The following is a 12,500-nucleotide window of genomic DNA, read 5'->3' as shown; positions in this document are numbered from 1 at the left end:
ACAGTGACTACGGTATACAGATGGGTGGCGGTAGCAGTGGTAGTGCAGGCTCCAATGACAATAGTGGTCGATTAGTAGTAGGCGATGAAACGAACAGTTCACTTTGGGAAAGCTTCCATGCGCATCAGGCACTCGGTGCCGGTGAGGCATCCCGTGGAGGCGATGGAGCGGTGACCACCGTTCCAGCCACGCCAGGGTCAGCGTTTAATCTGCACTATCATTCCGTGTTCGGCAACCAGGAAAGTTTCGCCGAGTCCGTCAACTATGTGGCCCATGCGTTGGCACAGCATCAACAGCAGCAGCAACAGCAGCACCGTCACTTGCAGCACCAACTACAACAGCACCATCAAAGTATGCTGCTGAACGGACACGATCATCATGCCCGACAGCAGCAGCAGCAGCAGCCCCAACACCACGAGATCAGCAGTGACGAGCACGAAGAGTTCGAGCAGGGTTCGGGCGAGGATACGCAACCCCCACTGATCAACCTGGTGCCGGAGGTGAAGCTAGAAGGTGACGATCTCTGATCACTGTCCGTTGCTACCCTGAGACAACGACGCGGTCGAGGACTGACCGGCTGAAGCAGCCAAGGTTACTAGATGTTTAAACTTTAGTGCAGGCACTTTCATACCTTGCCGAAAGCAAACGAAGTTTTCCTGGGGTGTTTGAGATTAGATACGACGATCGACGATGAAGAGTGGTGTAATGTAGAATAACAAATATTACCATCGTCTACGTTGGACGAGGTTATAGGGGTTCCTTATGCAACTGCCGTTGCTATACGAAATCGAGAGAGAGGGAGGCTAGTAGATGTGTTTTTGGTTATATATTTCCTTTTATCTGTGTAAGCTAAATAATTGAATTCTGGAAGAGAAACAAACAGGAGGATATATTCCTTCCATGGGTATATTCCAAACTTGGAATGGAATATATTTTACGTTTTGTTTCTCGATGCCAATGAGGCGCCTACAAATCGAGAGCATTGGTCGCTGGAACAGGGGAAAATTGTAGGGAAATGGTAGAAATAACAGTAGACTAATTTAAAAAAAAAGAAAATTCCCTGCCTGTGGAAATGCGCGCATGTGAACGATGTTGTACGACTTATTATAGGATAGCTATTCCCTTAGCAAAGGAGGTTTTAAAAGGGAGGTTCTGTAGAATGTTAAACAAATTTAAAGAGTGCGGTATATGGTATGGCGTTATCATACTACCAGAAAGCTTCCCGCTAGCCATTTCCGTGGAATGTTTTACAAAAGCGCGGTATCTTGTTGTTGTTGATGAGACAAATGGAGGCTATACTAATGGTATACTAATTAGAAATGTTGTTAAGATAAATGCGAGCGAAAATGGAGTAGAGAAGTTTGAAATTGTTTAGTTGTGTAAGAGGGAAAGGGTACCTTTGGAACATTCAGCATCCCCAGTAACGTGAAATTCCTATGTCATGACCATTGTTTTGTTACGTTAAATGGAAAGAAATATGAAGATGGTAGCGCGCACACATATGATTTAATTGTTATAAAGAGAATAACAACAACCTAGCATTGCGCACATTATGATAAAGACAAAAGACACACTGTGTTGTGCAGCACAAGTTGCGGGTTTATCCGTTTAATAGATTATGTATTTTAAAAAAATCAATATTTTAAAGTATAGAAAATGACCGGGGGCAGGAGAGAACACACATTACCAATCCCCAGCAAACCCTCTGACCCCCCTGTAAGGTATTAAAAGCAAATCAGGTGATGATGGGTTCACGAAACGGATGAATTGTGAAGCAAATGCCTATATATGTGTATACAGCTAGCATAAAGATTTATAAATCTTTTTGGAGCATTATAAAAACGTTGCAGGAACGAACAAATCTTGCTGGAAAAGGCGATTGTTGTATATTTTATTAGGCTGCATGCAAAATATGTTAATAGATAGACATCGTCTGCTGTAGCTAGCCGTGGGAACTGCGGTCCTGCTAAGCTCAGTACGCATACTCAAACACAGGAACGCACAATGTATACTCAAGACTAACATACATCACCCCACTCATAAACCTCAAGCATACGCGCACATCCATAAGCAACACCAGTAGAAGAAGCAGAACCAGTGAATGCCACTCTTTCATATAGAATCCATCAACCACAACTCCCCACCCAATACTCCTAAACCAGATCGTAGCACAACACGTGCTACTATAATTCCAAGTAAAAAAGAAAACACAATGGGCTCAAGTCTTATGATAGCATGATGGCGATTATAGCACTCGGTAATCGAACGAAACGGTAGATAAGGTACCGAAGGTACTAATCAATCAGTAACCAAGGTTCATTTTATGACGACGCAACACCTCAATAGCCGCGCGAACCGATAAGACATAGAGAATGAAGATAGGAACAGAATAACCTGTAACGGAATCACACCAACATTTAACCATTTCTATAAGAATTCGTTTTGAAATTTAATATACAGTAGGTAGTAGATATGCATGCCACGAGAAGAGACAAAGAAAGACAGAAGAAATACAGAGAGCAGATATAGAGCAACCCATCTCACCACACATAGGACTCATGCTAATTTATAACCCGCAGGACCGCAGGAAAGGGGGGGGGGGGAAGCAATGGAGGAGGAGGAGGGAGTGAGAACAGAAACGGAATAACAAATATACGATATTTATTATTAACCCGTTTTGTGTACCGTGTATATAGTTGCGTCCGTATGAGTGTGTGGACCTGGTCGGTCGGTAAAGAAAGCTGCTTCCATATTCCAAATGATGCCAATTGTGGACACACAAACCCCCCCCCCCCCCCCCGAAGCATGCAAATTGTGCCCTTCTCCACGCAAACACGCTATCGATTCGAGAGCCATTTGGAGCGACTCTTCGATTGTATTGCGCCGTTCGGATGATCGATTCCAATGGCAAAATATGCATTCACGTAACGATGGACGACATCGTGGTACGGTGATATTTACTAAAGGTAAGTTGCTCCATGTGTCTGCTATTAATGACCTCTTTAGTGGGGCCTACGTGAATCTATTTCACTAATAAATATGGAAACTTTGACAGACATGTCAGGCGAGATTAAAATGTAAAAAAACATCTGCAAGCCAGCGGCACCTCGGAACCGCATCGTTCACGCAGAGCGATTAATTAACAGATTCGCAAAAGCCAGCGATTTCTTTCGTTTCAAAACGAAAAATCTTTTACTGATTATGAAAATAACTGCTTATAAAAATGAACCTTTGCCTAGTTTACTCTAGCACAGCATTAAGCACTAATTTGCAACACTAACAAACAATATTGCTAATAATCTTAATAATAAGTCTCTATTATTACTAATAATTAGTCTCAAAATGCCTTCAGGCGCGACTTGTCTCCAAATTGATGCAAACACAATATCTTAACATAACTTAATGCTGGATGAAATGATGATGATAAGTCTCTTCTGGGTCAACTGGTTTACCACAAGTGAAATGAAAAAAAAAAACGAAACTAAAGGAGAGCCAGAGGAGAACGACTCGATGGTGTGAATGGCAAATAATGAACCTAGCTGTGTAGTTAATACCTAGCACTAGCATCTCAACAGAAACAGATGCACTACTTTTAGACTAGCATATGGTTAAGTCTACGTGTACCAACAACAGCATGTTGATTTCCATTTGTTCCACTGCTTGATTTGGGACAGATGATGTGCAAACTGAATCATTATGATTCGTGAACATGTGCTCAATCTCGTACAACGTCATGAGGTAGCGTCTTCGGCACATCCGCTGTCCACACCCACATAAACGATTCCGTACTTAAGTGCTAGGCGTATGACGCTATGAAAGGGTCACGGTGTTTGGTGTCGATAAATGCAGGAATACGCGCTGCTAATACCATCCTGCTGCTGCCATTCAAACGGGACAGGACGGGAGGATCCACCGTATCTCGGGCTCACTCGTCCACTTCCGCAGGACCACCACTACTCGAGGACGGTGCTGGTGCATTAAGGCGTACGCTCTAACGGGTGCAAAGGGGAAATCATAAGTTAATAAATGATACGTGCGTATGATACGGTTGGAGAAAGGGGTGGATAAACTGTGAATGAGGCTTCACTCCCAACCCCACGTTACTACCTCGCGCTGGTGCTTCTCCATCTCCTCCTTCTTGGTTCGCTCGAAGAATCCAAGCTTATACAGCCCGTACGAGATGACGACGAGTACGAGCAGCCCCGCGATCGCTGACACAATGTACACCCAGATCGGTGTGCTGGCATCCGAGAAGCGGTATACGACGGTGTATGGATTGTTGGGCGCTAGCTTAAAGCGTGATTGCTCCGCTGTTCCCGCTGGATCCTGCTTTTGCAGCACATTGGCCATCATGAGCAGCGCAAAGATGTCTTCACGCTCATGGAAGGCACCCTCGACCGCGTCCAGATCGAGCTGAAAGCTCAGCTTTACCACAATCGGTACATTACCGGGACGGAAGAGATCGACGGCGAGTGTCAACCGTGCACACTCGGCGTACGAGTCAACGTCGTCAATGCAGCTGAACAGAAGCGTCCTGTTACCCGGCAGTTCGAGCAAGACCTTATCGATCACGTTCGTTACTGCACTCGACTGTTGAGTACTCTGTAGTTCGACCAACCGATTGGTGTAGCGATTGAAGTTGAACGACGCTTGCTCAATCTGTTCTTCATTTGGCTGACCGCTTAAATCACGACGTCTCCTACGCCGCCGCCGGACGGCCATGGTATCGTGCGCATGCCCACCATCGTTTTCAGTAGCCCATTGGGCGCCAGTATCAGCAGCGAGAATGCCGTAATCAAGCGGTTGCCGCTGTAGACTATCCACATCGACCGTCGGCGCTTGTGGAACGATCGACCCATGTTCGATCGGGTTCGGCAGCAGATCGACGCCGTTCTGGGTCCACGTGTAGTCGAGCGTTTTGTAGCTATAGTAAGCACTCACGGCGATCGCGTTAATGTCGATCATCTTGTACGTTTGGCCACCGGAGCTCGGCTTGTGGTAAACGAGCGGAACGTCCAGCGTGAACTCGAGATTCCGGAACACACTCGGTCCATTGTTGAGTAGATTCAGCTCGTACTCTATATCCAGCAAGCCTTTCTGCTTCTCGAGCGATACATCCGCCACAGAGGACTTCCTGTAATAGTTTAAAAAAAACAACCATCTTATTAGTATCGAATGGATCCGTTATCGGTGGTGGTATGAGATAGTCGTTTGGACTTACGCGACAATCTCGATCTCACTAAACTCGCGTAGTGGCAGCGTCGTTTCATAAAAGTTATCCATCGGTACCAATTCTTCGCTAGTACTGAGCGCTTCAGCACGTATTTCTGCCATAGATACGGTACCACCCTCGAGCTTCGTCATATCCAGCACCAGCGTGTACTTGGCGGTGTAGGACGCCTTCAGTGGAAGTCCACTGTTGAGATCACACAGTACATTTACACCTTCGGCAGTCACCGTCTGGCGACACTCGGACGTTAGCTTGGCTAGGGTAAGTCGTGCTGGCATGAGTGTTACATTCAGTTGCGGTAGGTACGCATTCTCCCCGGCATTGTAAACCGTGAACTCGAGGGAAGCCTTCTTCGTGCTGCCCAGAATGTATCCTCCCTCACTGTCAATGTCTAGCCAGCGAGCCGATAGCTGCAGATCGGACACGCAAACCTCACCCCGGCATCCGGTTTTGAAAGATACCTTCCGTACCAACCGAGCTGATTCGTTTGGATCGAGCAAAGCGCAATCCTCACAGAAGGGTGCACCACCGGTTTCGCTCGTTGGTGGTGCGTTCAGTAGCTCGTACATGAGCTCCAGAATGATCGGTCGATAGATGCTGGCGGAGGTCGCCTTCAGCCGAGCCTCGATCTGTTGACACTGTTCGGCCGAGTCCTCACGTAGGCTGATGGTACCGTTACGTCTACTAGCGCTCCCTGACCCACCGAGAAGCGTCACACGACCCATCTGAGCGTCGGCGCTCAGGCTATAGCTTAGCTCGACCGGTTTGTAAAGGCCAGCAGTGAAGCTACCGGTCAGGCAAATGGTCAGCTCGAACGTGGTGTCCTCGATCGAGAGCTCACGCTTCGACGAGGTCACATCGGCATCGATGCGCAGTACGGGATAGGTCCGGTACACGTACACCGACTCGCTGTTCGGAGCACCGATCGCTAGATCCGGGAAGCCGTTCCCATCGATGTCGGTTCCACGGGAGATGGCATGCCCAAACATGGGCTTACCGGGCCAGCGAAGCTCATTGGCTGGTGCCGTCAACCGCTGGCTCGCCTTCGACTGTAAACCATCGGCGGAACCGAGGAATATGTACACGACTCCGTCGCCCTCGAACGGAGCACCGATGGCAATGTCTGGCAATGAGAAAAACGACGGGGTTAATCAGTACGCTAGAGATGGACAGGTACTCATCGTAACACTTACCATTGTAACCGTCCATATTGATATCACCGAGCTTGGCTAGGCTGGTGCCGAAGCGGCCACTCTGCTCGTAGGGCACCGTGAGCGCAATCTGCTGTCGAAAGTTCAGTTGACCTTCGCTGATCCAATAGACGTACACTGTGCCTGTGTCATAATCGCCCGTTCGGCTGTGCATCGGTGCACCGATGGCGAGATCCGGAAACCCGTCCCCATTGAAGTCCTCCGTTAGGAGTGAATAGCCAAAGTACTCGCCCTGCTGCTGCCCGGGGATGGTGAAGTGTACCTTTATCTGTGCCTCGGCGAATGCCGAATCTGCGTTCACGATATCGAAGATAAGCACTTCGCCAACTTGATCGTTCGACTGGGGGGCACTGGCCACGTATAGCAGTTTCTGATCCGGTCCAAGAAAGCGGCCCGAACTCACGGCAAAGCCAAAGTAGGAATCATCCTGCATGCGGTTGAAGTATGGATTCGGGACATCGCTGACGTAACTGACGATCTGGCGTTTGTGGCGGTTCGTTGGGCGTGGATTTCCGTTCGAAGAGTCACGCCGACTTAGGCCACCCGAATCGTCGGTGATGCGCCGCCGATAGCGTATGACAGTGCCGCGCCAGTTGAAGACTCCCGGTGCACCGATCAGAATCTCCTCTCCGTCGTCCGTTATGTGCACGCTGATACCCTGTTCGCCGTACATGTAGTAGTAATATTGTCCCACCGCATCCTTATGCAATTGTTTATCTGTGAATGTTAGAAGATAAACATTTAGTATGCGGTTACTATCAATAGTTAATTTCTATTGTATCGCTTCTATTAACTCACTTTTCGCACGTAATGGCGCAACCTTTCGCATGTCCTTGGGTTCGTCGCTCTCGGTTCCGTCTGACACGTAGCAGACGCCGTGCAGCAGATAGTACTCGGTCAGTTCGCTGATCATTTTCGGTGCACAAACGACGAACCGATCCCCATCGGCTCCGTGCCCGTCCATGCTGGCACCCAGCATTTGGTGATCCTTTTTCTCTGAATTGTACGCAAAGTCCGACTGCTCCTGGTGCGTGTTACCCAGCCGATCGAAGTAGTACGGTTCACAGGTGCTATCGGTGAAACGGCACCGGTACACGGCACCCGTCTCGTTAACTTTCCGCTGAGCCGGTACGTCGGATTGTGCCTGGGGAGCGCCAACGAGCACGCTGCAAGTAGAACAAAGAAGAATTGTTAGTTGTCTGGGCTACTGTTTCAGTATTAAGTATTGTATCAGTATGAGGTTACTACGATTCTAGAGATTCGTCAAACGTCTTCGCAGTTGATCCGTAACGAAGCAAGCAATTTGATGTGTACTTAGAAGTGCAGAGGGCCCAAGGCTTACTGGCATCTCTTCAACTCGTTTCCATATTGTATTACATCACTGCACGATTACACTGTGCGGTTCCATTCTAGCGACTTTACTCATGTGGTTGTTCATTGACATCCACAACCCTTATCAGCGCCTGGTTTGGTTATGATGCATCCGAGGAAATTGGGCACCAAACAATTATGAATGCTCTGCCGCCTGTTTGTTAAAGAACGTTCAGTTACAACTGAGATATCGGCATATCGTTCCGTATGCTTTGTAAATGATAAGAGTTATGTTATGAATGAGAGAAAGACATACTTAGAATAAACAAACAACAAGACAAAGCTATATTTCACAGCTGCAGCTTGGGTAAAATAAGAATGGAACAATCACTGCAAGCAATTGCTATCGGGATTCAGCAACAGCTGTTTGGGTATGGGCAGCTTCAACGAATAGGTCTATCATGAGCAACCAGCACAGCCAGAGAGATGATAGTACGCATTCCCCTGTCTAACATCATTGCAGGTGCTTAACGTGTCACTTGCCGTTCCAGCGAACCGGACCTTATCAAATTGGCAATTACCTCAGAAACTCTCGCAATAGAAAGATAACGACTGCGTTCGCCAGTGTATATCATTTTGGATAAAAAGATAGCATTGAATTGGTGCCTGTGCTGGTTATGATTATGCTGGATCATTCCTACTAGCGCTAGCAAATGGTGTTTCGTTTCAATTAAATTAACTATTCAAACTTAATCATAACGTCACTGGTCACCCTTTTTCAATGACTCTGGGGCCTGGCATCCTTCAGGTGTGCCTCGTTTGGGGCACGTATCGTGACAAACTCACACAAACACTGTGCTGAGGAGGCTATGATTCAGTATTCTCCTGAGAATCCGTACCGGAGCAGCCGGCGCGGTAGCGGTCTACGGTGTCGGTTTCTCCTGGGGATATCAACAGCCAAAAACTGTAACCGGACATCCTGACCCACGGTGTTGATACGACGATATGATTCGAAAAGAAAAATCCTTTTACTTCGTAATTTCGGTGTATTGCTGAACGGAGTGAGTCCACTCTGTTCGCCAGTGTGCACTGGTTCAGCTTTTTTCTCATCTTGTTATCGCACGAAACTCCCGGTTGGAAATAGGCATTCGTTGATAAGATATGGAAACAGGGCTTGACATCATCATGCCCCGCCCCATGACTGTGGGACCTGCAGGACGAGTGCATTTTGAAGTGCAATGCTAGCGCCCATAACCCTAGATGGGTTAAGAAAGTGTCTCAGCGTAGCATGTTAACCAATTGACTCATCGCGCGTATGCAGCGCACGTAGCATCATCTTTCCATTTTGCGTTCATTTCGTTTGACTCATCAACATTAAATCCCGGCACGAGCACGCACTCGCTAACCAAAGCCACGTTTGCGCCTCTCGTATGTCGAATATCTGCCTGGCTGGATTCAAGCTTTCACCGCATTTCGTTACCAGCAAGCAGCAAACGTTCGAACGACGAAGAATGAGAAGCGATTACGCCATGACCTTGTCTCTTGGCTCTGATGATGATGGTCACCCTTTGTTGTGTGGTGTCTGGTCTGTGGTTCCCCTTCCCACCAATCCATCCTCGACGGTGAGGAGCCCGTGCTCCACGCACCACCGTTCGAACAAAGATCGAACCGAGATTCGAAGCGCGTAATCCTCGGGCTCCGATTGTTTGAGCTTTCGCCCTCTAAAGTTCCGCCTTGACTTACCCACTTTTTCGAAGGTTGATCGCGTAGCCAAAGTAGGAGCTGCGCACCTTATTCATGTACATCGTCAGGGCCGGTTCGTGGAATACATAGTTCGGGTCGGGCGATAGATTGAAGCCAGTTCCGGGATGCAGTAGCAGCAGCATCAACAGCAGCAGCGTCGCCGTGACGGTCGGCGTGACCGCTCTCGTCGACGAAGTCATCTTACCCGTTCCGGAACGGCTGTCCGGTTGTCCAGGCGGGAAGGTTGAGAACGCGAGGTTCACTAGTCAAGCTGAACGTGTCTGACACCCGGGCCCGTATCGGATGGCCCGTAGCGGAGTGACAAAAACAAACAAAACTAGCCACTGGCCCCAATGACGTGATGGTAGGATGGCACGCTTCGAAGATCGGTCCGTTGATGATCGATGATGAATCACGTGATGTGGCCCCTCCGTTGACTGTCTATACACTAGGTTGACTCCGTGGTCGGTGCCGTTTGGCCGTGCTTCACTTGATGCCTGCAAAGGGAGCGTAAACACAGAAACCTTTAATTAACTCACCATCACCGGAGAATGCGCTCGGCTTTGGCCCAATCGTTTGTCGATTTTTGGCTCCACAGCAAAGGTGTGACAACTTCTTTGCCATTCGTCCGAAGCACTCTCATTGGTCAGTGGTTGGTACGCTAATTCATTTTTTAAGTGAAACCCTGGCGTTTCGTTTCGCGGCCTTTTAAGTTTCCCTCTGTGTTTGCTTGCTGCTGCCAGACCGTTCGTTCCGGCGTAATGCTGAAATTGAATTGTCACGCTGCTGGACGGTCTTTGTCTTCTATTTGGTCCCCCCCTCGTCTCTGGAGTGGGGAGTCGCTTGGGTTGGCCTGCTTTTTTGGGAATGGTAACTCTCTCCTTTGGTAGTTACGAGAGGGTTTAAAATATCATCTACTCGACTGACGACTGATCCTGTATGCGCAGCGCTTAGCAATGACCAACAATGATTCACACCGAACATCGACCACACCGCTACTGATACTGTTCTGTCTGTTCACCGATGATTAAGAAGCAAAATAAAAAAAATAACCCGCGGTCACACATTTAGACAGCACAAGACGACATGCTGTAGGGCCGGTACGCGGGACCACATATATTCCAATGAGTCACACCTGAATCCCCGCAGATGTGACCGCTACTATGGGGGGTTGGCGCTGAGTTGGCACGATTGTGTCTTTTGGGCTTAAGGTATGCAAAACCGGACGTAGCTCCGTAGCCCGTGGTAGAGAAATCAACGCATGGTGCACCGTCAAAACAGGTTCGCGTCTATCGGGTAGTCCCTTGAGCGCGAAACATTTTGAAGCTCACTTATTTGCATTTCTTATCTAACATATTTCCCGTTTAATAACTCTCTCTTTGCTTACAAATCACTTACGATTGAACACATCCACCAGCTATGAAGTTGCAAAAGGGCCACCCCTGCTTTTCGGTTCTTCAAATATTCGCACACAGGCACGAGTTATTTGCTCCCCTGTTGGATTTCTGTGTTATATTATGAATTTGCGGTCCTGCTAACACTAGCAAACGGGCACCTTCTTAACTTGTCGCTGTACAAACTTCACGTCGCCCGCGATAAGATGACACAACCCGGCACGCACTCGATAAGGCAAACACACCAGACTGCTAGAAATGGGGAGAGCTTGCTTACTTGGTGGTGGTGGTGGTGGTGGTGGTGGTGGTGGTGGTGGTGGGATGTTTGATAACGCGCCCGTTGGTTTGGATATCCGATCACTTGAGATACAAAACACTTGTTGCCCCGGGGCGGCCACGCAAAGAAACGCTTCTAGTAACCACCAGCCGGCAGCGGCCGGTTCTGCTCGAGGTTCGTGTCTTTCTGGTCGAGCGATCCACGCACGCCTATGCGAGGACCCCACCGAGCCAACCGAGCGACCAATCGAGTGCGAGTGCGAAAGGGGGGCTTGTGACGTCACATGACGTCATTGGTGACGAGAGTTAACCGGTTTTCATGGTAACTAGCTTGGGGCGCACGGTTTGGTAGCTCTTCACACGGGTGGTTTATAGTGACGAAAGAGCTCAGCACATGTGTTTGTTTACTAAAAGCGGTCCGGATAGTAAAGGTCGCGAGCTTAAAACAAAGTAAAAGCTCCTCCGTTTGTGTGACCACGATGCCATGGTGAAAAAAAAATGCTGACCAAACACTTCCGTGGACTCTCTAATGTCGATCGCATTCGTGACACCTTGCCTGCTTGGACCAAGGTTTAAAATTGGTTGGAAATTACCTTCGTTCGCGACGTGATTCAGGCGTAATAATGCGAGATCGCAAGGTACGGTGGGATGGTGTGATGCCTTTTTTGCGAAGGGAGGGGAAACTGGAATCAGGAAAGTTGGATATGACTCACGCGATTTAAACGTCGGATAGCGTTGATAGGGTATGCACAGAGCAGATTCCCTTTCATCGTAAAGCCAGTTTTAGCGTGCGCCGGTGAGTGTGAGCTGCGTGCTGTTGACCGTGAGCTGTAAATTATCTGATTGGTATATAAATTTAAATGAATAATACCTCTTGTCGCATTCCAAATCGGTGTTTATCACTAAAAGCTTCTCTCCGTATATTTAATGGTGTTTGTAGCAGGACATCTTCTTCCGGTGACTAGGTAACTACGTGAAAAATAATAGCTGAGGAATCATGGGATTGGGGGAACGAGTAGAATATGTTTTACCTGCTAAAAGTATGTGCAAACGAATATTACGACTGTGAATCGTTTGACGTTACACAAAATGCTAATAATGTGTTTTTGGCGAAACATAGTAGGTGAAAATACTATGATAGAATCAAGTCCATCACAACCGAAGCAGAATATATACCCGGGCAAAGGTGAGGCATTTGTCGTATTATCGTGCATAAATATGATTTAAATGGAATCGAGGTAGTTTGGATGTTTCGAGATAGGAAACCGATTAAAGTAGGTATTGGCCTCAAAACGACCTCATACCCTACCGCAAAATCAGTCAATATTAATTCGA

The 12,500-nt window shown here is 47.9% G+C and overlaps 2 protein-coding genes across 2 annotated transcripts in view; one reads left to right on the top strand and one right to left on the bottom strand.

Annotated features, from left to right (window-relative positions):
• Positions 1-2,781, top strand: part of LOC125949231 (uncharacterized) — a 25,872-nt gene extending 23,091 nt beyond the window's left edge. Inside the window, exon 3 of the mRNA XM_049676053.1 lies at positions 1-2,781. This exon is cut by the window's left edge and continues 3,367 nt beyond it. Coding sequence (XP_049532010.1) covers positions 1-527 — 527 coding nt within the window. The 3' untranslated portion in view covers positions 528-2,781.
• Positions 2,782-2,990: 209 nt separating this feature from the next.
• Positions 2,991-10,005, bottom strand: LOC125949249 (integrin alpha-PS3-like). Its single transcript, XM_049676106.1, has 6 exons — positions 9,496-10,005; positions 7,240-7,607; positions 6,424-7,158; positions 5,222-6,353; positions 4,108-5,134; positions 2,991-3,991 (listed from the first exon to the last, which is right to left on the bottom strand). The coding sequence occupies exons 1-6, from the start codon at positions 9,693-9,695 to the stop codon at positions 3,926-3,928; spliced, it is 3,528 nt and encodes a 1,175-aa protein (XP_049532063.1). The 5' UTR covers positions 9,696-10,005; the 3' UTR covers positions 2,991-3,925.
• Positions 10,006-12,500: the final 2,495 nt, after the last annotated feature.

This window comes from Anopheles darlingi, chromosome 2, assembly GCF_943734745.1.
Source record: "Anopheles darlingi chromosome 2, idAnoDarlMG_H_01, whole genome shotgun sequence".
Classification (NCBI taxonomy): domain Eukaryota; kingdom Metazoa; phylum Arthropoda; class Insecta; order Diptera; family Culicidae; genus Anopheles; species Anopheles darlingi.
Note: the sequence above shows the minus strand (reverse complement) of the source record. Positions and strands in the feature narration are given on the sequence as shown.